This window comes from Bombina bombina, chromosome 3 (assembly GCF_027579735.1).
Source record: "Bombina bombina isolate aBomBom1 chromosome 3, aBomBom1.pri, whole genome shotgun sequence".
NCBI classification, from domain to species: domain Eukaryota; kingdom Metazoa; phylum Chordata; class Amphibia; order Anura; family Bombinatoridae; genus Bombina; species Bombina bombina.
Window position 1 is genome coordinate 567,869,383 of NC_069501.1, and position 27,448 is coordinate 567,896,830.

The 27,448-nt window shown below is 37.7% G+C and overlaps 1 protein-coding gene and 1 non-coding gene across 2 annotated transcripts in view; both read right to left on the reverse strand.

Moving 5' to 3' along the window:
• PPP1R8 (protein phosphatase 1 regulatory subunit 8) overlaps positions 1-26,082 on the reverse strand; it is a 145,649-nt gene extending 119,567 nt beyond the window's left edge. The window contains exons 1-3 of the mRNA XM_053707124.1: positions 26,014-26,082; positions 25,057-25,117; positions 8,228-8,381 (exon numbers count right to left, since the gene is read on the reverse strand). Coding sequence (XP_053563099.1) covers positions 8,228-8,381; positions 25,057-25,117; positions 26,014-26,063 — 265 coding nt within the window. The 5' untranslated portion in view covers positions 26,064-26,082. The remainder of the gene's footprint in view (positions 1-8,227; positions 8,382-25,056; positions 25,118-26,013) is intronic.
• Positions 24,138-24,294, reverse strand: LOC128654791 (small Cajal body-specific RNA 1). The gene has a single exon (XR_008401515.1). It is a non-coding gene; the product is annotated as a small Cajal body-specific RNA 1 (non-coding RNA).
• Positions 26,083-27,448: the final 1,366 nt, after the last annotated feature.

A 27,448-nucleotide genomic window follows, 5' to 3' on the forward strand; every position in this document is an offset into this window, starting at 1 on the left:
GTATAGATGTAATTATAATATTATGAGTATTTGTCACTAATTCAAATGCAAGTTATTTTTTTTTAACATTAAATTTACACAACTTATGCTCACGATATATTATGATGTTTTTATAAATGGATTTGTTTTTTAGGATCACTTGGCATTGTATCCCTTAGTGGATATACTGTTAAATTTTGTAACATATTTTGCAACAATTTTTGTATAGAAAATATTTTTTATATGCAGTATCTATGTTTGACCACTAGATGGCGATATTTATGCACTTATCACAATTGTTTGGCGCCATTAGGGCTATTTAAACACTGTTATACTCACTTAATGTCAGGCTTGAAAAAGGGCTTATTGTTAGCCCGAAACGTTGCTTTGTTATTGCACCCTGTATGAAAAATAAAGCTTACTTTGCTCACCATAGCTGGAGATTACTTTTTCATTTGGATCTGTCTGCACTTTGTAAGCCTTCTCCGTGCTCCTGTGAGTAGTGGGTGCTGTATTCATTTATTATAATTTAGGTTGTAGATGTGTAACAGATTTTGGGGGTCAAAGTTAGAAAAAGTGTATTTTTTTCCAATTTTTTCATCATATTTTATAATTATTTTTATAGTAAATGATAGGATATGATGAAAATAATGGTATCTTTAGAAAGTCCATTTAATGGCGAGAAAAACGGTATATAATAGAGCTGCAACAACGAATCACTATAATCAATAATGAAAATAGTTGTCAACAAATCTCATAATCTATTAGTTGGTTTGCAATTAGTTGGTCTGTACATGACTCCAATGAGCTCCTGCACATAGTATTGGGTTTTATGGTTATGCACTTAGCCTAAAGGACATCTACAGATGTTTACTTTTCACTTTTTCAGGACAGTATAAGTTAATTAAGCTTATGTGCAACCCAGAAATAATAGTCATTTGGATTGTTTACATTAAATCAAGCGATTTGGGACTCTGCTTTGCATGATATAGTGCCAAATGCCAAGTTTTGTTTTTGTTTTTTACACCCAGCACTAGATTAATGGGAGTTATTTGAATTGATGTGCACTATTATCTGTTTGCTTGCTTTTGCTGATTTTATGTACTGTATAGATAAATGTGTAAGGCTTTGTCCTGTTAGTGATATAAAGTCCTTCGTGCTTTTCACTTTTTTTTTTTTTTTTTAAATATTTTTAAAGTATATATTTTTCCCTTACCTTATAGCTGGTTATTTACTATTGCATATAGATATTCAAGATATGTTTTGTTAGAATGAAGTCCAGGCTTACTTTGTTAAGAGGCCCCTTGCCAAGGAGGAAAACACTTAGCATTGGTGAAGCTAACAAAGATAAATATCCCACTTTGGTAAAATTGGCAAATCCCTAATTATGCATCTCAGGCAACTCCACACCATCTGAGCGCCTCTTATCTGCTGCAGGCTAAATAGCTGCAAAAAGAGAGCCACCCTCAGCCAGGAGCATGTGGTCATGTTTACATTTTAATGCAAAGTTTCTGAAAGAGTGAATAACAGAATGTTCTAAACAGTGATAGTTCTACCTCTTTTCAAACAGTTTGTGGTTTTGTTCTGCTTAATTATAAAAATGTGTTCTGCTGCTTAAAAATTGGACAAACAGTTGTGTTAATGTAAAGTTTTAGTCTGAAGTTTATATTTGTAACACTCAGTATGTGAATTTTATTTTAAATATAGGAAACTATTGATTCTTTTTTTTTTTTATCCGATTAATCGAAAAAATAATCAGTCGATTAATTGATTATGAAAATAATAGTTAGTTGCAGCCCTAGTATATAAAATGTGTGGGTACAGTAAATGAGGAAGAGGAAAATTACAGCTAAACACTAACACCCCAAAATGTAAAAATAGCCCTGGTCCCTAATGGTAAGAAAATGTAAAAATGGTATGGTCTAGGGGTAGACCGATATAGCAGAGCGGCCGATTAGGAATTTATGAAATAATCGGCATCGGCCAGAGACAGATATGGAGCAAATCAAAAGAAATTTAGCTCTGTGTACTTCAGGGAAACTATGTAGTTTTAAGTGACACAAATCATCTATAGCACATAAACTGGACATAGCATCTAATAATAAATAGCACTGATAACAGAGTCCAAGCCGAGGTGTTCCAGGGAGCTCAGTTACCAACTACCAATGGCAGGCCTGTAGATGGCCTTGCATAGACAAACATGTATGATTTGTGAAATGGAAAATGTGATCTTTAAGGGCACTTAAAGCTACATAGTTTCCCTGAAGTACACAGAGCTAAATTACTTTAGATTTGCGCATAGGGGGTCAGAAATAAATAGTCAATGTGCTTCCCAATTGCTGTCAGAAATAGATTTATTGCATTCTGATCAATTTTACACATTTGTAAATATTTCACTAAAGCTGCTATATTTGACGATTTTTTTAATTTAAATATTTTATTTTTCCCTTTGATAGGCATAGAAAAAAAAACAAAAAATAGGAAATTTATGCTTACCTGATAAATTGATTTTTTTCTACGATACGACGAGTCCACGGATTCATCCTTACTTGTGGGATATTATCCTCCTGCTAACAGGAAGTGGCAAAGAGCACCACAGCAGAGCTGTATATATAGCTCCTCCCTTCTCTCCACCCCCAGTCATTCGACCGAAGGTATAGGAAGAGAAAAGAAAAGCTAAAAGGTGCCGAGGTGACTGAAGTTTTGAAAGCAAAAATATAATCCGTCTAAAATGACAAGGAGGGCCGTGGACTCATCGTATCGTAGAAGAAATCAATTTATCAGGTAAGCATAAATTTCCTTTTCTTCTACTAGATACGAGTCAACGGATTCATCCTTACTTGTGGGATACAATACCAAAGCAACAGGACACGGATAAGCGGGAGGGACAAGACAGATACCTAAACGGAAGGCACCACTGCTTGAAGAACTTTTCTCCCAAAAATAGCCTCAAAAGTATGAAATTTGGAAAATTTGGAAAAAGTATGAAGGGAGGACCAAGTTGCAGCCTTACAAATCTGTTCAACAGAAGCATTGTTTTTAAAAGCCCATGTGGAAGCCACAGCTCTAGTAGAATGAGCCGTAACCTTTTCAGGAGGCTGCTGTCCAGCAGTCTCGTATGCCAAGCAAATAATGCTTTTCAGCCAAAAAGAAAGAGGTAGCCATAGCTTTTTGACCCCTACGTCTTCCAGAATAAACAACAAATAAAGAAGATGTTCGACGGAAATCCTTGGTCGCTTGTAAGTAAAACTTCAAGGCCCGAACCACGTCCAAGTTATGTAACAGACGCTCCTTCTTAGAAGGGTTAGGACACAAAGAAGGAACAACAATTTCCTGATTAATATTCTTATTTGAAACAACCTTAGGAAGGAATCCAGGTTTAGTACGCAAAACCACCTTATCAGAATGGAATATAAGATAAGGCGAATCACATTGTAATGCAGAAAGCTCAGAAACTCTTCGAGCAGAAGAGATAGCAACTAAAAACAACACTTTCCAAGATTAAAGCTTAATATCTATGGAATGCATGGGTTCAAACGGAACCCCTTGAAGAACATTGAGAACTAAATTCAAACTCCATGGCGGAGCAATAGGTTTAAATACAGGCTTGATTCTGATTAAAGCCTGACAAAAAGACTGAACGTCTGGGACATCCGCCAGATGCTTGTGTAGTAGAACTGACAAGGCAGAAATTTGTCCTTTCAAGGAACTAGCTGATAATCCCTTCTCCAATCCTTCTTGGAGAAAGGACAAAATCCTAGGAATCCAAACCCTACTCCATGAGTAGCCCTTGGATTGGCACCAATAGAGATATTTACGCCTTATCTTATGGTAAATCTTTCTAGTCACAGGCTTGCGAGCCTGAATCAAAGTATCAATGACCGACTCAGAGAATCCCCGCTTAGATAAGATCAAGCGTTCAATCTCCAGGCAGTCAGCTGCAGAGAATTTAGATTTGGATGTTGGAACGGACCCTGAATGAGAAGGTCCTGTCTCAAAGAAAGTTTCCACGGTGGCAGAGAGGACATGTCCACTAGATCCGCATACCAAGTCCTGCATGGCCATGCAGGCGCTATTAGGATTACTGAAGCTCTCTCCTGTTTGATTCTTGCAATCACACGAGGCAGGAGAGGAAATGGTGGAAACACATAAGCCAGGTTGAACGACCAAGGTACTGCTAGAGCATCTATCAGTACAGCTTAGGGATCCCTTGACCTGGACCCTTAACAAGGAAGTTTGGCATTCTGATGAGATGCCATCAGATCCAATTCCGGTGTGCCCCATTGACGAATCAATGATGCAAACACCTCCGGATGGAGTTCCCACTCCCCCGGAAGAAAAGTCTGACGACTTAGAAAATCCGTTTCCCAGTTCTCTACTCCTGGGATATAGATTGCTGATAGATGGCAAGAGTGAGCCTCCGCCCATCGGATTATCTTTGAAACCTCTATCATCGCTAGATAACTCCTTGTTCCCCCTTGATGATTGATATATGCTACAGTCGTGATATTGTCCGACTGGAATCTTATGAATTTGGCCAAAGCCAACTGAGGCCACGCCTGAAGTTCCAGAATATTTATTGGTAGTAGAGACTCCTCCTGAGTCCAAACACCCTGAGCCTTCAGGGAATTCCAGACTGCACCCCAGCCCAAGAGGCTGGCATCCATCATCACTATTATCCATGCGGGCCTGCGGAAGCACATTCCCTGGGACAGATGATCCTGTGACAACCACCAAAGAAGAGAGTCTCTGGTCTCTTGATCCAGAGTTATCTGAAGAGATAAATTTGCATAATCCCCATTCCACTGTCTGAGCATGCACAGCTGCAGTGGTCTGAGATGAAAGCGAGCAAATGGAAAGATGTCCATTGCTGCTACCATTAATCCAATGACCTCCATACACTGCGCCACTGATGGCCGAGGAATGGACTGAAGTGCTCGGCAAGTAGTTAGAATTTTTGACTTTCTGACCCCCGTCAGAAATATTTTCATGTCTACCGAGTCTATTAGAGTTCCCAAAAATGGAACTCTTGTTAGTGGAACTAGTGAACTCTCTTCTATATTCACTTTCCAACCGTGAGTTCTTAGAAATGCCAACACGATGTCCGTGTGAGATTTGGTCAGATGATAAGTTGATGCCTGGATCAAAATATCGTCCAGATAGGGCGCCACTGCTACGCCCCGCGGCCTGAGAACCGCCAAAAGGGACCCTAGCACCTTTGTGAAGATTCTGGGAGCTGTGGCCAACCCGAAGGGAAGGGCCACAAACTGATAGTGTTCGTCCAGAAAGGTGAACCTTAGAAACTGATGAGGATCCTTGTGGATAGGAATGTGAAGATACGCATCCTTCAGGTCCACGGTGGTCATATATTGACCTTCCTGGATCATTGGTAAAATTGTTCGTATAGTATCCATCTTGAATGATGGGACTGAGAAATTTGTTTAGGCATTTGAGATCTAAAATCGGTCTGAAGGATCCCTCTTTTTTGGGAACCACGAATAGATTTGAGTAAAACCCCTGTCCCAGTTTTGGAAATGGACAAATTACACCCATGGTATAGAGGTCTTTTACACAGCGTAAGAACGCCTCTCTTTTTGTCTGGTCTACAGACAAACGTGAAAGATGAAATCTCCCTCTTGGGAGAAAATCCTTGAATTCTAGCCGATACCCCCTGGGTCACAATTTCTAATGCCCAGGGATCCTGAACATCCCTTGCCCAAGCCTGAGAGAAGAGAGAAAGTCTGCCCCCTACTAAATCCGGTCCCGGATCGGGGGCTGCCCCTTCATGCTGTCTTGGTAGCAGCAACGGGCTTCTTATTTAGAGGATTACTGCTTACCCCTTCCCTCATGGGAACTATGTCAGCCTGTTCTGAAATATCACAGTCTCTCCAGAAATAAATGACTGAACATACCTCAATGCTTGTAGCATGAAAAACGTTCCCCACACTGAAGCTTCTCTAGTACTCCTCAGCCATTCTGTGGGAACTCATCTGGATCTTAGTGACAACTGCTAAGATCATCAACCTCCAGGCAGAAAACTTCTTCCATCTGCTGCCTGAGCAAAAATAGTACTCACCGGTACCATTTAAAATAAAAAAAAGAGTCTTGCTTGAAGAAAATAAAAACTATAATTATAACACCTTTCACTTTACCTCTTCCTATTACTAGTATAGGCAAAGAGAATGACTGGGGGTGGAGAGAAGGGAGGAGCTATATATACAGCTCTGCTGTGGTGCTCTTTGCCACTTCCTGTTAGCAGGAGAATAATATCCCACAAGTAAGGATGAATCCGTGGACTCGTATCTAGTAGAAGAAATAATAATAGTTCAGGCACATTTCCACAACAACAAACCTTGAGTAGAAAGCTATGCAGTATAGGAGACTAGTATCAATATTCTATAGCAGTGGATAACAATGCTCTGACCATTAGGTGGCGTTGTTACACATGTATAAAACTGCCCATAAGTGACCAGAGAAGGTATTTGCAATTGAGTAAATATATGAGCATTTTAAAGAAAATAAATCTAGCACTGATATTCCAGCATGTCCTTTCTTTCCCTGTCAAGTGGCAGTATATATATATATATTTTTTTTTTTTTAACTTTACTTTTAACCCTTATCTGTAAAGTGTACTAAGTAAGCATGTTTTTAGTGAAATGGCAACAATATATGAAAAAAACAGAAGCCTGTTTAACAGGAGAACATGCTGAAAGGTTATGCTTTCTGCACTATGTTTTTCTACTTAACTGGGAGTATTAAAGAATAAAAGTGTCTAGCTTTGCCGTAGTGTCAGGGTTTTTTCCCTGTTTGCCATGTGCTGCTGGCAGCCATTTTACTCACCTCTCTTCCTGACTATGGTGCATTGTGGGGGATGCTGCTCATTTCCTACACTTCCTTTTATGGTGAGACTGGTGTGCATCATCCATGCGATACAGGATGCAGTCTCAGAATTGTGAGGTAATCACTTGTTATTTAAAGGGCCTCTGTTCAGTATGCTTTGCCTTTGCGTTGTCTCAGACCTGTTTGTGAGAGTTCCTGTGTATTACCTGGCTGCCTGTTGTCCTTCCTGGTTCCTTATCCCTGGCTTGTTCCTGACTCTGCTGTTTTCCTTGTTCCTGATTCCGGCTCGTCTGACTATTTGCTTTGGCTCGTCGAACTACCAGCTCTGGTTTTGACTCCTGGCCTTTTTATTATTTTTTGCTATTAATAAAGGTGTGATTATTTTTGCACTTCTCGTCTGTCTGATTCCTGGCACCATGACACGTAGGGACTTAATTTTATATCAGTGTGCAGTTTAAAAGGGATTTATGCCATTTTTCTATGTTTTGGGAAGCCATTTAATAAGTTAATTTTCAAGCACTATTTTTCCCAGTTGTTTACTTTTAATGTTTACATTTTTAATAAGCATGTTCAGTTTATACCAGATGTGTAGAAATTGTGTTTTTTCAAAAAACTTTAAAATGTACAGAATATCAGCCCTTGTTATCGGTTATTGGCTTGATAGGAGGCCAATAATCGGCATTGGCCCATCCCTAGTCTGGTCACTAAGGGGTTAAGGATAAATGAGTTACAGCTGTTGGCTAAGTGGTGATAAGTCCACAGCACCACAAGTTTTTAGTGGGTTAAGCAATAGTGCAATAATAAAATACTTTTAACACATCGGATCATTTTATTAATGATCTATTATGACTGTTTAAAAGCAAAGGCTCTCAAACAACAACAAAAGTATTGCTTAGGGTGGGCTCATTATTAAAAAGCCATTATAATAGAAAATGCAATGAAGTAGTGAATGCACTTTTAAAACTTAACGTTACACGTTTAACCACCACAAGGGAGTTAAACACAGTGGAATTTCCTGCAGAGCACTGCTGGTCCCAAGTGGAAACCGCAGCTGATCAAGTCAGCAGCACTAGTCACATAGCGGAGTTGTGCGTCTAGCTCTTTTGATTGGATCAGCGGCAGTGTCTGCTCAGGACCCACAGTGCGGGGGTTAAACACATAGCATAAAGATGGTCACTAATCGTAAAATAACATGCTCAAAACAAACCAATATGTAATGTTTCGACTATAATGGCTCTTTAACGACACAATTCATCAAAATAACAATGAAAATGCATTTAAATTAAACCACAATGTAAAAAGACCTACAAAATAGTCCTGCTTTGTACTAGAATTATTTCTACAGGGCACAAGAAAGACATCACGTTGATTAATAGCCAGAAATATTTTTTTTCTGTGGAATACTCACTGCTGTTAAGGTCTATGAGAAAAACCCTCTTTAGATGCTTGTGGTAGACCAAAGCGGTGTGAACTCTTGAACATGATTGATGGTCAATAGTGAAGTCACACATGTCTGGATTCCTTCCAAATAGGTAATATTTCTTCTCATCAATAATCAGTTTCTGTAAGAAGTTTAAAATAGACATGGTAGTACATATGTACAATATAATATAACACAGGAAATAAAATGGGTAACACTGAGCTTATTACTCATAATTATACATTTTAGAACAAAAAAAAAATATATAATAGCCTGCCTCAATTCCAGTTAATTAACTTTTAAAAAACATAATTTATGTAAGAACTTACCTGATAAATTCATTTCTTTCATATTAACAAGAGTCCATGAGCTAGTGACGTATGGGATATACATTCCTACCAGGAGGGGCAAAGTTTCCCAAACCTTAAAATGCCTATAAATACACCCCTCACCACACCCACAAATCAGTTTAACGAATAGCCAAGAAGTGGGGTGATAAGAAAAAAAGTGCGAAGCATATAAAATAAGGAATTGGAATAATTGTACTTTATACAAAAAAAATCATAACCACCACAAAAAAGGGTGGGCCTCATGGACTCTTGTTAATATGAAAGAAATGAATTTATCAGGTAAGTTCTTACATAAATTATGTTTTCTTTCATGTAATTAACAAGAGTCCATGAGCTAGTGACGTATGGGATAATGAATACCCAAGATGTGGATCTTTCCACACAAGAGTCACTAGAGAGGGAGGGATAAAATAAAGACAGCCAATTCCTGCTGAAAATAATCCACACCCAAAATAAAGTTTAATGAAAAACATAAGCAGAAGATCAAACCGAAACCACTGCCTGAAGTACCTTTCTACCAAAAACTGCTTCAGAAGAAGAGAATACATCAAAATGGTAGAATTTAGTAAAAGTATGCAAAGAGGACCAAGTCGCTGCTTTGCAAATCTGATCAACTGAAGCTTCATTCCTAAACGCCCAGGAAGTAGAAACTGACCTAGTAGAATGAGCTGTAATCCTCTGAGGCGGAGTTTTACCCGACTCAACATAGGCAAGATGAATTAAAGATTTCAACCAGGATGCCAAAGAAATGGCAGAAGCTTTCTGGCCTTTTCTAGAACCAGAAAAGATGACAAATAGACTAGAAGTCTTTCGGAAAGATTTAGTAGCTTCAACATAATATTTCAAAGCTCTAACAACATCCAAAGAATGTAACGATTTCTCCTTAGAATTCTTAGGATTAGGACATAATGAAGGAACCACGATTTCTCTACTAATGTTGTTGGAATTCACAACCTTAGGTAAAAATTCAAAAGAAGTTCGCAACACCGCCTTATCCTGATGAAAAATCAGAAAAGGAGACTCACAAGAAAGAGCAGATAATTCAGAAACTCTTCTGGCAGAAGAGATGGCCAAAAGGAACAAAACTTTCCAAGAAAGCAATTTAATGTCCAATGAATGCATAGGTTCAAACGGAGGAGCTTGAAGAGCTCCCAGAACCAAATTCAAACTCCATGGAGGAGAAATTGACAGGTTTTATACGAACCAAAGCTTGTACAAAACAATGAATATCAGGAAGAATAGCAATCTTTCTGTGAAAAAGAACAGAAAGAGCAGAGATTTGTCCTTTCAAGGAACTTGCGGACAAACCCTCATCTAAACCATCCTGAAGAAATTGTAATATTCTCGGAATTCTAAAAGAATACCAAGAAAAATGATGAGTAAGACACCAAGAAATATAAGTTTTCCAGACTCTATAATATATCTCTCTAGATACAGATTTACGAGCCTGTAACATAGTAACAATCACAGAGTCAGAGAAACCTCTTTGACTAAGAATCAAGCGTTCAATCTCCATACCTTTAAAATTTAAGGATTTCAGATCCGGATGGAAAAAAGGACCTTGCGACAGAAGGTCTGGTCTTAACGGAAGAGTCCATGGTTGGCAAGATGCCATCCGGACAAGATCCGCATACCAAAACCTGTGAGGCCATGCCGGAGCTATTAGCAGAACAAACGAGCATTCCCTCAGAATCTTGGAGATTACTCTTGGAAGAAGAACTAGAGGCGGAAAGATATAGGCAGGATGATACTTCCAAGGAAGTGATAATGCATCCACTGCCTCCGCCTGAGGATCCCGGGATCTGGACAGATACCTGGGAAGTTTCTTGTTTAGATGAGAAGCCATCAGATCTATCTCTGGAAGCCCCCATATTTGAACAATCTGAAGAAATATCTCTGGGTGAAGAGACCATTCGCCCGGATGCAACGTTTGGCGACTGAGATAATCCGCTTCCCAATTGTCTACACCTGGGATATGAACCGCAGAGATTAGACAGGAGCTGGATTCCGCCCAAACCAAAATTCAAGATACTTCTTTCATAGCCAGAGGACTGTGAGTCCCTCCTTGATGATTGATGTATGCCACAGTTGTGACATTGTCTGTCTGAAAACAAATGAACGATTCTCTCTTCAGAAGAGGCCAAAACTGAAGAGCTCTGAAAATTGCACGGAGTTCCAAAATATTGATCGGTAATCTCACCTCCTGAGATTCCCAAACTCCCTGTGCCGTCAGAGATCCCCACACAGTTCCCCAACCTGTGAGACTTGCATCTGTTGAAATTACAGTCCAGGTCGGAAGAACAAAAGAAGCCCCCTGAATTAAACGATGGTGATCTGTCCACCACGTTAGAGAGTGTCGAACAATCGGTTTTAAAGATATTAATTGATATATCTTCGTGTAATCCCTGCACCATTGGTTCAGCATACAGAGCTGAAGAGGTCGCATGTGAAAACGAGCAAAGGGGATCGCGTCCGATGCAGCAGTCATAAGACCTAGAATTTCCATGCATAAGGCTACCGAAGGGAATGATTGAGACTGAAGGTTTCGACAAGCTGTAATCAATTTTAGACGTCTCTTGTCTGTTAAAGACAGAGTCATGGACACTGAATCTATCTGGAAACCCAGAAAGGTTACCCTTGTTTGAGGAATCAAAGAACTTTTTGGTAAATTGATCCTCCAACCATGATCTTGAAGAAACAACACAAGTCGATTCGTATGAGACTCTGCTAAATGTAAAGACTGAGCAAGTACCAAGATATCGTCCAAATAAGGAAATACCACAATACCCTGTTCTCTGATTACAGACAGAAGGGCACCGAGAATCTTTGTGAAAATTCTTGGAGCTGTAGCAAGGCCAAACGGTAGAGCCACAAATTGGTAATGCTTGTCTAGAAAAGAGAATCTCAGGAACTGAAAATGATCTGGATGAATCGGAATATGCAGATATGCATCCTGTAAATCTATTGTGGACATATAATTCCCTTGCTGAACAAAAGGCAATATAGTCCTTACAGTCACCATCTTGAACGTTGGTATCCTTACATAACGATTCAATACTTTTAGATCCAGAACTGGTCTGAAGGAATTCTCCTTCTTTGGTACAATGAAGAGATTTGAATAAAACCCCATCCCCTGTTCCGGAACTGGAACTGGCATAATTACTCCAGCCAACTCTAGATCTGAAACACAATTCAGAAATGCTTGAGCTTTCACTGGATTTACTGGGACACGGGAAAGAAAAAATCTCTTTGCAGGAGGTCTCATCTTGAAACCAATTCTGTACCCTTCTGAAACAATGTTCTGAATCCAAAGATTGTGAACAGAATTGATCCAAATTTCTTTGAAAAAACGTAACCTGCCCCCTACCAGCTGAACTGGAATGAGGGCCGTACCTTCATGTGAACTTAGAAGCAGGCTTTGCCTTTCTAGCAGGCTTGGATTTATTCCAGACTGGAGATGGTTTCCAAACTGAAACTGCTCCTGAGGACGAAGGATCAGGCTTTTGTTCTTTGTTGAAACGAAAGGAACGAAAACGATTGTTAGCCCTGTTTTTACCTTTAGATTTTTTATCCTGTGGTAAAAAAAGTTCCTTTCCCACCAGTAACAGTTGAAATAATAGAATCCAACTGAGAACCAAATAATTTGTTTCCCTGGAAAGAAATGGAAAGTAGAGTTGATTTAGAAGCCATATCAGCATTCCAAGTCTTAAGCCATAAAGCTCTTCTGGCTAAGATAGCCAGAGACATAAACCTAACATCAACTCTAATAATATCAAAAATGGCATCACATATAAAATTATTAGCATGCTGGAGAAGAATAATAATATCATGAGAATCACGATTTGCTACTTGTTGCGCTAGGGTTTCCAACCAAAAAGTTGAAGCTGCAGCAACATCAGCCAATGATATAGCAGGTCTAAGAAGATTACCTGAACACAGATAAGCTTTTCTTAGAAAGGATTCAATTTTTCTATCTAAAGGATCCTTAAACGAGGTACCATCTGACGTAGGAATGGTAGTACGTTTAGCAAGGGTAGAAATAGCCCCATCAACTTTAGGGATTTTGTCCCAAAATTCTAACCTGTCAGGCGGAACAGGATATAATTGCTTAAAACGTTTAGAAGGAGTAAATGAATTACCCAATTTATCCCATTCTTTGGAAATCACTGCAGAAATAGCATTAGGAACAGGAAAAACTTCTGGAATAACCACAGGAGCTTTAAAAACCTTATCCAAACGTATAGAATTAGTATCAAGAGGACTAGAATCCTCTATTTCTAAAGCAATTAGTACTTCTTTAAGTAAAGAGCGAATAAATTCCATCTTAAATAAATATGAAGATTTATCAGCATCAATCTCTGAGATAGAATCCTCTGAACCAGAAGAGTCCAAAGAATCAGAATGATGGTGTTCATTTAAAAATTCATCTGTAGAGAGAGAAGATTTAAAAGACTTTTTACGTTTACTAGAAGGAGAAATAACAGACAAAGCCTTCTTTATGGATTCAGAAACAAAATCTCTTATGTTATCAGGAACATTCTGCACCTTAGATGTTGAGGGAACTGCAACAGGCAATGGTACATTACTAAAGGAAATATTATCTGCTTTAACAAGTTTGTCATGACAATTATTACAAACAACAGCTGGAGGAATAGCTACCAAAAATTTACAGCAGATACACTTAGCTTTGGTAGATCCAGCAGGCAGTGATTTTCCTGTAGTATCTTCTGGCTCAGATGCAACGTGAGACATCTTGCAATATGTAAGAGAAAAAACAACATATAAAGCAAAATAGAACAAATTCCTTATAAGACAGTTTCAGGAATGGGAAAGAATGCCAAATATCAAGCTTCTAGCAACCAGAAGCAAATGAAAAATGAGACTGAAATAATGTGGAGACAAAAGCGACGCCCCAAATAAGACGCCCACATTATTTGGCGCCTAAATGCTTTTGGCGCCAAAAATGACGCCACATCCGGAACGCCGACATCTTTGGCGCAAAATAACGTCAAAAAATGACGTAACTTCCGGCGACACGTATGACGCCGGAAACGGAAAAGAATTTTTGCGCCAAAAAAGTCCGCGCCAAGAATGACGCAATAAAATGAAGCATTTTCAGCCCCCGCGAGCCTAACAGCCCACAGGGAAAAAAGTCAAATTTTTGAGGTAAGAAAAATATGATAATTCAATGCATAATCCCAAATATGAAACTGACTGTCTGAAAATAAGGAAAGTTGAACATTCTGAGTCAAGGCAAATAAATGTTTGAATACATATATTTAGAACTTTATAAATAAAGTGCCCAACCATAGCTTAGAGTGTCACAGAAAATAAGACTTACTTACCCCAGGACACTCATCTACATGTTTGTAGAAAGCCAAACCAGTACTGAAACGAGAATCAGTAGAGGTAATGGTAAATATAAGAGTATATCGTCGATCTGAAAAGGGAGGTAAGAGATGAATCTCTACGACCGATAACAGAGAACCTTATGAAATAGACCCCGTAGAAGGAGATCACTGCATTCAATAGGCAATACTCTCTTCACATCCCTCTGACATTCACTGCACGCTGAGAGGAAAACCGGGCTCCAACTTGCTGCGGAGCGCATATCAACGTAGAATCTAGCACAAACTTACTTCACCACCTCCCTTGGAGGCAAAGTTTGTAAAACTGATTTGTGGGTGTGGTGAGGGGTGTATTTATAGGCATTTTAAGGTTTGGGAAACTTTGCCCCTCCTGGTAGGAATGTATATCCCATACGTCACTAGCTCATGGACTCTTGTTAATTACATGAAAGAAAGGGGGTATTACAATTCCAATGGAAATACTCAAGACTTCACAACCCTAACCCCGCTATATTCTATGCAATGGCTGTTTGGCAAATGTAGACGTGCAGTAATATCTGTCCCTAACTGACTTCAGGAGATAGAGGCATTTAAATGGGTACTACAAAACAATCAGCATCTTGCTAACAAAATGACACTGGCTAGTCATTAATCCAATAAGTAGTCCAGACTGGCTTATTCATACAAGGCAAGTGGTAGAGTTGACCACTGAAAAACAATTGCAGCAAATGGCATCCTAATGTATTCTGAAAGCTTTCCTTGGTTGGTATTTCAAATGTATTACTAAACAAGGTGTTTCATTTCTTTTTAAACATATTCAAATATTTTATACACAAGAATGTTAGACTTAAAAATTCCAGAATACCCCATAAATAGGCATGGTGTAAAATGTGATGTACTTGTTTTATTAAAATTTCCGCATTTTTCCTATACTTAATCTCTAAACATTATGTTTTTCCACTGCCCCCAAACAGACTGCAAGATACAAAACAATGACCCCACAACATTCAGAAGAGTTATTGCTTGATCAGTGCAGGAGATTGTTTATTTAGAATTTCAGGGTAAAAACAAACATTGTGGAACTCTCATTCCGCTGAATGTTTTAACATGGATTATTTATTACTCAAAACATACCTTTAGGGTTCTAAAGAAAAAAACACAGCACATCAAAAATTAATGACTTAACACAGTATAATGTGATTAAAATGATGGCAAATCTTAGAGCTGCACAACTAATCGATAATGAAAATAGTTAACAAATCTCAATCGATTAGTTTGTTTGCAATTGATTGGTGTGTGCACAGCACCAGCTGTTTCACTCCAATAAACTCCTGCACATAGTATTGTGTCCTTAGCCTAAAGGACATCTACAGACGTTTTCTTTTCACTTTTTCAGGACAGTATACGTTTACAACTACCCCTGGCTTATGTGCAACCTAGAAATAATAGGAGTCATCATTTGGACTGTTTATTTTCAATCAAGTGATTTGGGACTATGCTTTGCATGATATAGTGCCGAGCTTGTTATCTACACCTAGCCCTAGATAAATGGGAGTTATTTGAATTTATGTGCACTATTATCTGTTTGCACAATTGTCAGCTGATTGCTTGCACTGTATAGATACATTTGTAAGGCTTTGACCTGTTACTGGTATATAGCGCTTTTAACCTTTTTATGTTTTTTTTTTATATTTGTAATAAATTGTGATATGTACCAAATTCAACCTCTATAAGTATATATCTGTTATTTTAAGCCGACTAGATATTTTTTCCCCTAACCTTATAGCTGGTTATTTATCATTGCATATAGATATTTAAGAAGTTTATAAACGACTAATCAGCAGATTTTTTAGATTAATCGACTAAAAAAAAAAAAAAAATCAATAATGGTTTCCTATATTTAATATAAAAATGCACATACTAACTGTTACAAAACATAATTTATGTAAGAATTTACCTGATAAATTCATTTCTTTCATATTGGCAAGAGTCCATGAGCTAGTGACGCATGGGATATACATTCCTACCAGAAGGGGCAAAGTTTCCCAAACCTCAAAATGCCTATAAATACACCCCTCACCACACCCACAATTCAGTTTAACGAATAGCCAAGAAGTGGGGTGATAAGAAAGGAGCGAAAGCATACACAAGGAATTGGAATAATTGTGCTTTATACAAAAAAATCATAACCACCATAAAAAGGGTGGGTCTCATGGACTCTTGCCAATATGAAAGAAATGCATTTATCAGGTAAATTCTTACATAAATTATGTTTTCTTTCATGTAATTGGCAAGAGTCCATGAGCTAGTGACGTATGGGATAGCAAATACCCAAGATGTGGCACTCCACGCAAGAGTCACTAGAGAGGGAGGGATAAAAATAAAGACAGCCAATTCCACTGAAAAATAAATCCACAACCCAAATCAAAAGTTTTAATCTTATAATGAAAAAAACTGAAATTATAAGCAGAATCAAACTGAAACAGCTGCCTGAAGTACTTTTCTACCAAAAACTGCTTCTGAAGAAGAAAAAACATAAAAATGGTAGAATTTAGTAAAAGTATGCAAAAAAGACCAAGTTGCTGCTTTGCAAATCTGATCAACAGAAGCTTCATTCCTAAAAGCCCAGGAAGTAGAAACTGACCTAGTAGAATGAGCCGTAATCCTCTGAGGCGGGGATTTACCCGACTCCAATAAGCATGATGAATCAAAAGCTTTAACCAAGATGCCAAAGAAATGGCAGAAGCCTTCTGACCTTTCCTAGAACCAGAAAAGATAACAAATAGACTAGAAGTCTTTCTGAAATCTTTAATAGCTTCAACATAATATTTCAAAGCTCTTACCAAATACAAAGAATGTAAAGATCTCTCCAGAGAATTCTTAGGATTAGGACACAATGAAGGGATAACAATTTCTCTACTAATGTTGTTGGAATTCACAACCTTAGGTAAAAATGTAAATGAAGTCTGCAAGACCGCCTTATCCTGATAAAAAAAATCAGAAAAGGAGACTCACAAGAAAGAGCAGATGATTCAGAAACTCTTCTAGCAGAAGAGATGGCCAAAAGGAACAAGAAAGTAATTTAATGTCCAGAGAATTCTAAAAGAATGCCAAGAGAATTTATGAGAAGAACACCATGAAATGTAAGTCTTCCAAACTCGATAATAAATCTTTCTAGACACAGATTTACGAGCCTGCAACATAGTATTAGTCTATGACTAAGCGTTCAATCTCCATACCTTCAAATTTAATGATTTGAGATCCTGATGGAAAAAAGGGCCTTGAGACAGGAGGTCTGGCCTTAATGGAAGTGGCCAAGGTTGGCAACTGGACATCCGAACAAGACCCGCATACCAAAACCTGTGCGGCCATGCTGGAGCCACCAGCAGAACAAACGAACACACCATTATGATTTTGGAAATCACTCTTGGAAGAAGAACTAGAGGCGGAAAGATAAGCAGGTTGATAACTCCAAGGAAGTGTCAACGCATCCCATTGCTTCCGCCTGAGGATCCCTGGACCTGGATAGATACCTGGGAAGTTTCCTGTTTATATGAGAAGCCATCAGATGTATTTCTGGAAGCCCCCATATCTGAACAATCTGAAAAAACACATCTGGGTGAAGAGACCACTCTCTTGGATGTAAAGTCTGGCGACTGAGATAATCCGCTTCCCAAATGTCTATATCTTGAATAATGGACCGCAGAAATTAGACAGGAGCTGGAATCCGCCCAAGCAAGTATCCAAGATACTTCTTTCATAGCTTGAGGACTGCGAGTCCCACCTTGATGATTGACATATGCCACGGTCGTGACATTGTCTGTCTGAAAACAAATAAACGGTTCTCTCTTCAGAAGAGGCCAAAACTGAAGAGCTCTGAGAATCGCACAGAGTTCCAAAATATTGATTGGTAATCTCGCCTCTTGAGATTTCCAAACCCCCTGTGCTGTCAGAGATCCCCAGACAGCTTCCCCAACCTGAAAGACTCGCATCTGTTGTGATCACAGTCCAGGTTGGACAAACAAAAGAGGCCCCCTGAACTAAACGATGGTGATCTAACCACCAAGTCAGAGATAGACGAACATTGGGATTTAAGGATATTAATTGTGATATCCTTGTATAATCCCTGCACCACTGATTCAGCATACAAAGCTGAAGAGGTCTCATGTGAAAATGAGCAAAAGGGATCGCGTCCGATGCTGCAGTCATGAGACCTAAAACCTCCATGCACATAGCTACTGAAGGGAATGATTGAAACTGAAGGTTCCGACAAGCTGCAAACAATTTCAGACGTCTCTTGTCTGTTAGAGACAAAGTCATGGATACTGAATCTATTTGGAAACCTAAAAAGGTTACCCTTGTCTATTCCATTCCCTAGAAATTGCATCTGAAATAGCATCAGAAACTGGAAAAACCTCTGGAATAACTACATGAGGTTTAAAAACTGAATTTAAATGTTTACTGGTTTTAATATCAAGAGGACTAGTCTCCTCCATATCTAATGCAATCAACACCTCTTTCAATAAGGAACGAATATACTCCATTTTAAATAAGTATAAAGATTTGTCAGTGTCAATATCTGAGGCAGAATCTTCTGAACCAGATAGATCCTCATCAGAGATAGATAAATCAGAATGTTGTCGGTCATTTAAAAATTCATCAATTTTATGAGAAGTTTTAAAAGACCTTTTACGTTTATTAGAAGGTGGTATGACAGACAAAGCCTTCTGAATAGAATTAGAAACAAATTCTCTCACATTAACAGGAATATCCTGAGCATTAGATGTTGAAGGAATAACAACAAGTAATGGATTACTACTAATGGAAATATTTTCTGCATGTAAAAGTTTGTCATGACAACTATCACAAACTACAACCGGAGGAACAGTTACCACAAGTTTACAACAAATGCACTTAGCTTTGGTAGAACCGACATCAGACAGCAGGGTTCCAATAGTGGATTCTGAAACAGGATCAGATTGGGACATCTTGCAATATGTAAGAGAAAAAATAACATATAAAGCAAAATTATCAATTTCCTTATATGACAGTTTCACGAATGGGAAAAAATGCAAACAGAATAAGCCTCTGGAAACCAGAAGTAAAAATACATGAAATACATGAATGTCAAAAGTCTGGCGCCAAGTATGACGCCCACAACTGACAAAATATTTTTGGCGCCAAAAACGTCTGCAACAAACACGAGCGTCATAGATGACGCAACTACGTGAAAATTCTCGGCGCCAACTAAGACGCCAGAAATGACGAAAATACGTCAACAAACTTAATTCTCGCGCCAAGAAAGACGCAATAAATTATAGCATTTTGCGCACTCGTGAGCCTAACAGCCCGCAATTTAGAAAAAAGTCAATTTGAAAAATTTCAGGTAAGAATTTTTTTTTTTTTTTTTATATGTGCATTTGCCAAAATGAAACTGACAGTCTGCAAAAAGGAAATATACTGATAAACCTGAATCATGGCAAATATAAGTACAAACATTATATTTAGAACTTTACATTTAAAGTGCCAAACCATATCTGAGAGTGTCTTAATAAAGGAAAACACACTTACCAAAAGACACTCATCTACATAAAGTAGATAGCCAAACCAGTACTGAAACAAGAATCAGCAGAGGTAATGGTATATAAGAGTATATCGTCGATCTGAAAAGGGAGGTAGGAGATGAATCTCTACGACCGATAACAGAGAACCTATGAAATAGATCCCAGTTAGGATGACCATTGCATTCAATAGGTAATACTCCCTTCACATCCCTCTGTCATTCACTGCACTCTGAGAGGAACCGGGCTTCAGCATGCTGAGAAGCGCATATCAACGTAGAAATCTAGCACAAACTTACTTCACCACCTCCATAGGAGGCAAAGTTTGTAAAACTGAATTGTGGGTGTGGTGGGGGTGTATTTATAGGCATTTTGAGGTTTGGGAAACTTTGCCCCTCCTGGTAGGAATGTATATCCCATACGTCACTAGCTCATGGACTCTTGCCAATTACATGAAAGAAATATAAACTTTATATTAACACAACTTTATATTAACACAACTGTTTGTCCAATTTTTAAAGTGAATGTAAATTTTGATGATAAAGTGCCCGTTTTTTAAAAATTCGATTAAAAACAGGAGCACTTTAATTCATCAAAATTTACATTTCACTTGTGTTGTGAAAATACTTACCTTTTAATCTTGACAGCCACTGCATCGCTTCCTCTGCCCATCGCAAAGCCTCTTCCTAGGTCTAAAATGAGGAATCCGGCTTCCTCCAATCACAGTGTTTAATCAGACACGGATTCCCCCGGGGGGGGGGGGGGAGAAGCCGAGATTGGAGGATGACCGATTCGTCATTTCTGCCGTAGGAAGGGGCTTGCGACGAACGGGGGAAGCTGGAGCTGCTGTCATGATAAAAAGGTAAGTATTTTCACAACAGGAGTGAAATGTACATTTTGATGAAGTGCCATTGTTTTTAATTGAATTTTTAAAAACCGGACACTTTAGCATCAAAATTTACATTCACTTTAAGCAGCAGAGCACAGTTTTATAATTAAGCAAAACCACAAACTGTTTGAAAAGAGGTGGAACTATAAAGAGGTAGAACTATCACTGTTTAGAACATTCTGTTATTCACTCTTTTAGAAACTTTGCATTAAAATGTAAACATGACCACATGCTCCTGGCTGAGGCTGGCTCTCTTTTTGCAGCTATTTTGCCTGCAGCAGATAAGAGGCACTCAGATGGTGTGGAGTTGCCTGAGATGCATAAATTATTAGGGATTTGCCAATTTCACCAAAGTGGGATATTTATCTTTGTTAGCTTCACCAATGCAAGAGGTCTCTCAACAAAGTAAGCCTGGACTTGATTCTAACATAAAAAATATCTTGAATATCTATATGCAATAGTAAATAACCAACTATAATGTTATGGAATATATCTAGTCCGCTCTAAAAATAACAGATATATACGAATAGAGGTTGAATATGGTACATATCACAATTTATTAAAAATATAAAAAAAAAAGCTTTAAGGACTTTATATCACTAACAGGACAAAGCCTTACACATTTATCTATACAGTACGTAAAATCAGCAATAGCAAGCAATAGGCTAATAATTGTGCAAACAGATAATAGTGCACATCAGTTCAAATAACTCCCATTAATCTAGGGCTAGGTGTAAATAAAAAGCTTGGCACTATATCATGCAAAAGATAGTGCCAAATCACCTGATTTAATATAAACAATCCAAATGATGATGACACCTATTATTTCTGGGTAAGCCAGGAGAAGTAATAAACTTAAAATTAAACTTATAAATGTCCAGAAAAAAGTGTAAACTAAACATCTGTAGATGTCCTTTAGGCTAAGGGCTTGATTTATCAAAGCTGAGGCAGATAGGGGCGGGGGGGGTTACCATCACTAAAAATAGGATTTTCTATTGTCACTTTATAAAAAAAAAAAAGTGTGCTAAACTTCCCTTTTCTGTGCCGCGGTCTCCTCGTTAAACTCAGCCGCTCTGGCCGCTGACAGCACAGGACTCTGAGGAGACGTTTCCACCTCTAAACCAGAACAGTGCCATATGACTAGCACGGCTATTGGTTTAGAGGTGGAAACGTCTCATTGAAGAAAAGAAAAAAGGTTTAGCTAGGAGGCTGCAGTACAGAAAGAGTAAGTTTAGCACACACACACAGTGATGACTGAAAGTCCTATTCATTTTTAGTGATGCTAAATCCTAGCGTTTTTGAAATGCTAGGATTTACCATTACTTTAAGAGAATAACCAGTTAAGACAGTGTTCCGCTCTTCTACAAGGTCAAGCTCCAAACATACCTTTTTATATTTACTATAAAATGTTCTCAGTATTAACTGGAGTGTATTAACTTGCTGACAAATAGCTCCTTTACCTTTATTCTGTCATCTGCAATAGCTAATTTTGTTTTACCTGATCTATCTCCACATAACCTATAGTGAAAAATTCAGTATTGTAGTATTGGCCACAGAAAAGCTCTGTTAAAAAAAAGAAAAAAAAGTGCAGAAGAAATCACACGCCTAGTGGGGATAAGAGAGAAAGATACTAAAATTCTTAATAGCTTGCTCCAAGTATAAGCTTGTGTGTATACAAATAAAGATATAAGTAGCATATGTGTATTGAGAGAATGAAAAGATAAGGATGTCTGCTTTACTCTAAAAGCATAGCTTATTTAAAAGGGACATTGTACACTAGATTTTGCATAAATGTTTTGTAGATGATCCATTTATATAGTCCATCTGGTATTGCTTTTATAAAAATGTATTAGAGCTGCAACAACTAATCGTCATAATCGTTAATCGATTATGAAAATAGTTGTCAACGAATCTCATAATCGATTAGTTGGTTTGCAGTTAGTTGGTCTGGGCACAACACCAGCTGCTTCACTCCAATGAACTCCTGCATATGGTATTGTGTTTTATGGTTATGTCCTTAGCCTAAAGGACGTCTACTTTTCACTTTTTCAGGAGAGTATAATTTTACAACTACCCCTGGCTTATGTGCAACCCAGATATAATAGTCATCATTTGGATTGTTTATATTATATCAGGTGATTTGGAACTATGCTTTTCATGATATAGTGCTGAGCTTGTTATTTACACCTAGCCCTAGATTGATGGGAGCTATTTAAATTGATGTGGACTATTATCTGTTTGCACAATTATTAGCCTATTGCTTCCCATTGCTGATTATATGTACTGTATAAATAAATGTGTAAGGCTTTGTCCTGTTATTGATATACAGTCCTTAGCGCTTTTGATTTGTTTTTTATATTTTTCATAAATTGTGATAATATGTACCAGATTGAACCTTTATAAGTATATATCTGTTATTTTTAGAGCGGACTAGATATTTTCCCCTAACATTATAGCTGGTTATTTACCATTGCATATAGATATTCAAGATATTTTTTATGTTAGAATGAAGTCAAGGGTTACTTTATTGAGAGGCCCCTTGCCAAGGTAAAAAAAACAAACTTTGCATTGGTGAAGAGCTAACAAAGATAAATATCCCACTTTGGTGAAATTGGCAAAACCCTACTTATACATCTCAAGCACCTCAACACCATCTGAGTGCCTTTTTCTGATGCAGGAAATATAGCTGCAAACAGAGAACCAGCCTTAGCCAGAAGCATGTGGAAATGTTAAGATTTTTGCATTTCAATGCTAAGTTTCTGAAAGAGTGAATAACAGAATGTTATTAACAGTTATAGTGTAACTCTTTCTAGTTCTACCTCTTTTCAAACAGTTTTTGGTTTTGTTTAATTGTAAAAACTGTTCTCTGCTGCTTAGAAATTGGACAAACAGTTTGTGTTAATTGTAAGTTTTAGTCTGAAGATTATATTTGTAACATGCAGTATGTGGATTTTATTTAAAATATAGGAAACAATTATTGATTCTTTTTTTATCCGATTAATCGAAAAAATAATCGATTATGAAAATAATCACTAGTTGCAGCCCTAAAATGTATAGTTTTGCTTTTTTTTTTTTTAAGAACATTGTGATGATTTTCAGACTCTTAACCAAGCCCCACAGTTGTCAGATGTATACATGCGTTTACAGACTACTGCTGGCTCCTGTTTATATTCTGTCTTTTCATATGCATGGAAGGGGGAGCTGGGGAGTGTCTGCTCTTTGTTTAACCAGCCCCTTTCAGTGGGTGTTTTAGCCTAACCTCATCAGCAGTGCTAAACTGGGAACTTCTAAGTAAGTTTTTAAATTAGTATCTGTGCATATTCTTCTTTATAGTAGTGTCTATTACACGCAGTTATATGAAAATTAGTGTATACTGTCCCTTTAAGGGAATAGAAAGGTCAAAATTAAAATGTGAATAAATGCATTGAAATTTTAATTGGAAGCATTTATGCAATATACTTACATGAGCAAAAAAGTTATTTGTCTCTGGGCGGCATACGCACATACACTGAGTGCTCTCTGTACCAACATTCAAACATCACAACTTCTCAGAGTCACACAGTCTCTTCACTGATGCAATACACCACTCCACCAGGCATGGCGTTTGATCCTCTAGTCACACTTAGCATGTGTGTGTATGCCGCTGAAACAGTAATAACCAGAAGCATTTTCTGCAAACTACTTAAAAATGCTTAAATATATGTAGGCAGCCAGAATAGATTGATGCAGAGAACTTGAAATAGTTGCATTTTTTGTTCCGCAAGACATAACCCAGAGAGTCACTCTGCACACTGAGCTCAAACACTTACGGTTTATTATTATAGCACTCCTTAGACCAAGATACCATATATCATACACCAATCAGAGTTGATCAGAGCATTGATATCTTGGTTAGTATCCAGTGCAACTCATTAAAACACATTTTTGGGAGAAACCGTTTAACAAAATATTTAAAGAAAAAAGAAAGAAAAAAAAGTTGATTATAGACAACTAATAATGCAATAAAAAAATTCTGTCTTTAACCCCTTCAAGTTAGTCAATTCGGTTCAGAGCAAAACAAAGATGGTGATTGGTGGCTACACACACACATACCTCTGGGCATTAGCTCAATAGCTGTGTTCAGTCAATAGTGAATTGCTACTTTGGGCCTGACTTTAAAAAGGGTTATAATAGTCAAAAAAAGACATGATCTAAATTATTAGAGAATGTAATAGTAAGACTATTGACTCTGTACTGCTGGGTGTTTAACCCGAGCAAATAGGTTAAACACACAGTAGAAGTTCTGCACTGTTGGTCCAATCTGCAACCCTAGTTACACAGGAGAGTCGAGCAACTAGCGCTGCTAAATGGCTATGTGGCAGTTACCACACAGGACCAGCAGTGCTCTGCTGGTCCCAAGTGGTACTTTTACTGTGTGTTTAACCCCTTTGTGGGAGATAAAATTTAACACACAACAGTAGAGGGTCAATAGTCTTAAAATGGCATGCTCTAATGAATTAGCATGACATTTTTAGACTATTACGGCCCTTTAACTATGTGTTAAATCCGGTGTGCAAGGACTAAACACTGAAAAATATGCAAAAGTGCAATCAGAAATTCCTCTAATGAGAGCTTTTTTACTACACAGTCATTTTAACATTTCCTAATGGCTTTTCAGGGCTATACATACCTCTATAAGCTTGTCCCCTTTGACAACATCAAGGTGAAGACCAGGTGGAGGTTTCCCTGCCCTACAAAAATAAGGGTAAAAATATTGTATGGCACGTATTTGCAAGCAATCTCACAATACCATTCAACCACACAACAAATAGGATTGCAAACCTTTTAAAGAGCTTGTCTATATTGGTAACAATAATAATCTAGTTAAAAATTAAATAAAATAAACATTTTGGTAGCCCAGAGGCTGTACTGAACATCAGCATAACATTTTTTGCATGCCATTTAAAGTGATTGTAAACTTGATTGTTATGGGTTTGCCAACTTTGCACTGTCATCACACTACAGGTAACAAGCAAATAACAGCAAATGAATGGGCATATGTATGAAAATGATTTGCAGGGCAACAGTAAATCCACACTAGGACTTAATTTTCTTATTTCATGATTCAGATAAAGCATTTGATTTTACCAAAAAATCTAAAGTACCTCTATTTGTTTTGTTCTCTTAGTATCCTCTGTTGAAAATGATACCTATGTAGCCTCAGAAGCAGCTGATTGGTGGCTGCACATATATGCATGGCTGCTTCTTCAACAATGCACACCAAAAGAATGAAGCAAATTACATAATATAAGTAAAATGGAAAGTTGTTTAAAATTGCATGCTCTATCTGAATCATGAAATAAAAATATGTGTTTCATGTCCCTTTAATTAACGGTAACGTGTTAACAGATAGCACTAACTTTCCTTAGTTTATCATATTTTCTTCCTCTTCCCCAGTTCCATTCTCTCTAGTTGATCACTTTATCCTCCTCCCCTTGCAAAACCAAGTGTATGGCTCCTGCACATTATTTCCAGCTTTATCACGACCTGTCTTTTTTATAAAACCCAATTACATATCAAATTATTTTTACTCTTACGTAACCTTATACAATTTGACCTATATATTTGCAGAATATTTCTAACTCACCAGCTCGGACACTCAAATATATTTTTGTTAGAGTTCGGATTCGCCGCCATCTTTGCTCCTACCCCTCCTCCTATGCATTCTGGGATATCTATGACGATCAAGTGCGCGTGCGTTTGCGCGTTACGATAACCAATCAATTCTCCGTCGCCAAATCTCGGCGTGTGCGTCATCAGAAAATACCCGACGTTTTCAGGCTTCCAAGTTCCAAGTTTTGTTGCGCGGGCAATTTGCTTGTATTTGAACCATAATACTATATTGTGAAATTGAATAACAGTTTTAATGACGCCTGCATAACAAAAGCACCTATACGTAAGAAATATGAGACAATGTTTCCAATATAGGAAATGTAAGAGGACTAAAAGCGGTACTAGGAATTTATTGTGTTAGCGGCATACTTTCTTGCCCTAAAATACAATCTGCCGATGAACTAATGTACCCCATCAATAGGTGATCATTATGGGCCAAATTCTAAAAAAAAAAAACTCTGGGCTGGACGACAAGGAAAGTTGGTTTCTTATTCAAGCTGTTTCTTATTCGTGAAATTCTGTTTCTTATTCATGGAAGTTGGTTTCTAATTCAATTTTTTTTGTCAGACTGCTTTAAATTGACTTCAAAATAAAAATATAGGTTTTATTCAAATAACAATATGATTCATATAATGTAGTTACACAGATGTGAATTCCCTTTATACAAAAATTGTATATAAAAACTGAAAACAAAAGGGCATACGTTGGCACCAATAGAAATATTACAATTTTTAATAAGTGATATTTTCAAAGGGTTAATGACCATTGGGCCACTAAGTTTACTGTTAATATATGCAGGGTAGATCCCCCTCCATGACATGCAATTGTTTTTAGCCTGGCCCATTGGAGTTTTGGGCACAGAGATTGATGCCAACACTGGCATAGGTGCTGTAATTATCATTTTTTAATAAGTAACTGATATTTTCAAAGGGTTATTGACCATTGGGCCACAGATTTTACTGTTAATATATGTAGGGTAGATCCCTCTCCATGACATGCAATTGTTTTTAGCCTGGCCCAATGGTGTTTTGGGCACAGCAATTGATGCCAACCTTGGCATAGGGGCTGCAAATCCCATTTTTAATAAGTAACTGATATTTTCAAAGGGTTAATAACCATTGGGCCACATATTTCACTATGAATATACACAGGGTAGATCCTCCTCCATGACATGCAATTGTTTTTAACCTGGCCCAATGTTGTTTTCGGCACAGAAATCAATGCCAATCCTGGCATAGATGCTGGTATTCCCATTTTTGAATATGTAACTAATATTTGCAAAGGGTTAAAAGGATAGTCTAGTCAAAAATAACGTTTCACGATTCAGATAGACCATGCAATTTTAAGCAACTTTCTAATTTACTCCTATTATCATTTTTTCTTAGATCTTTTGGTATCTTTATTTGAAT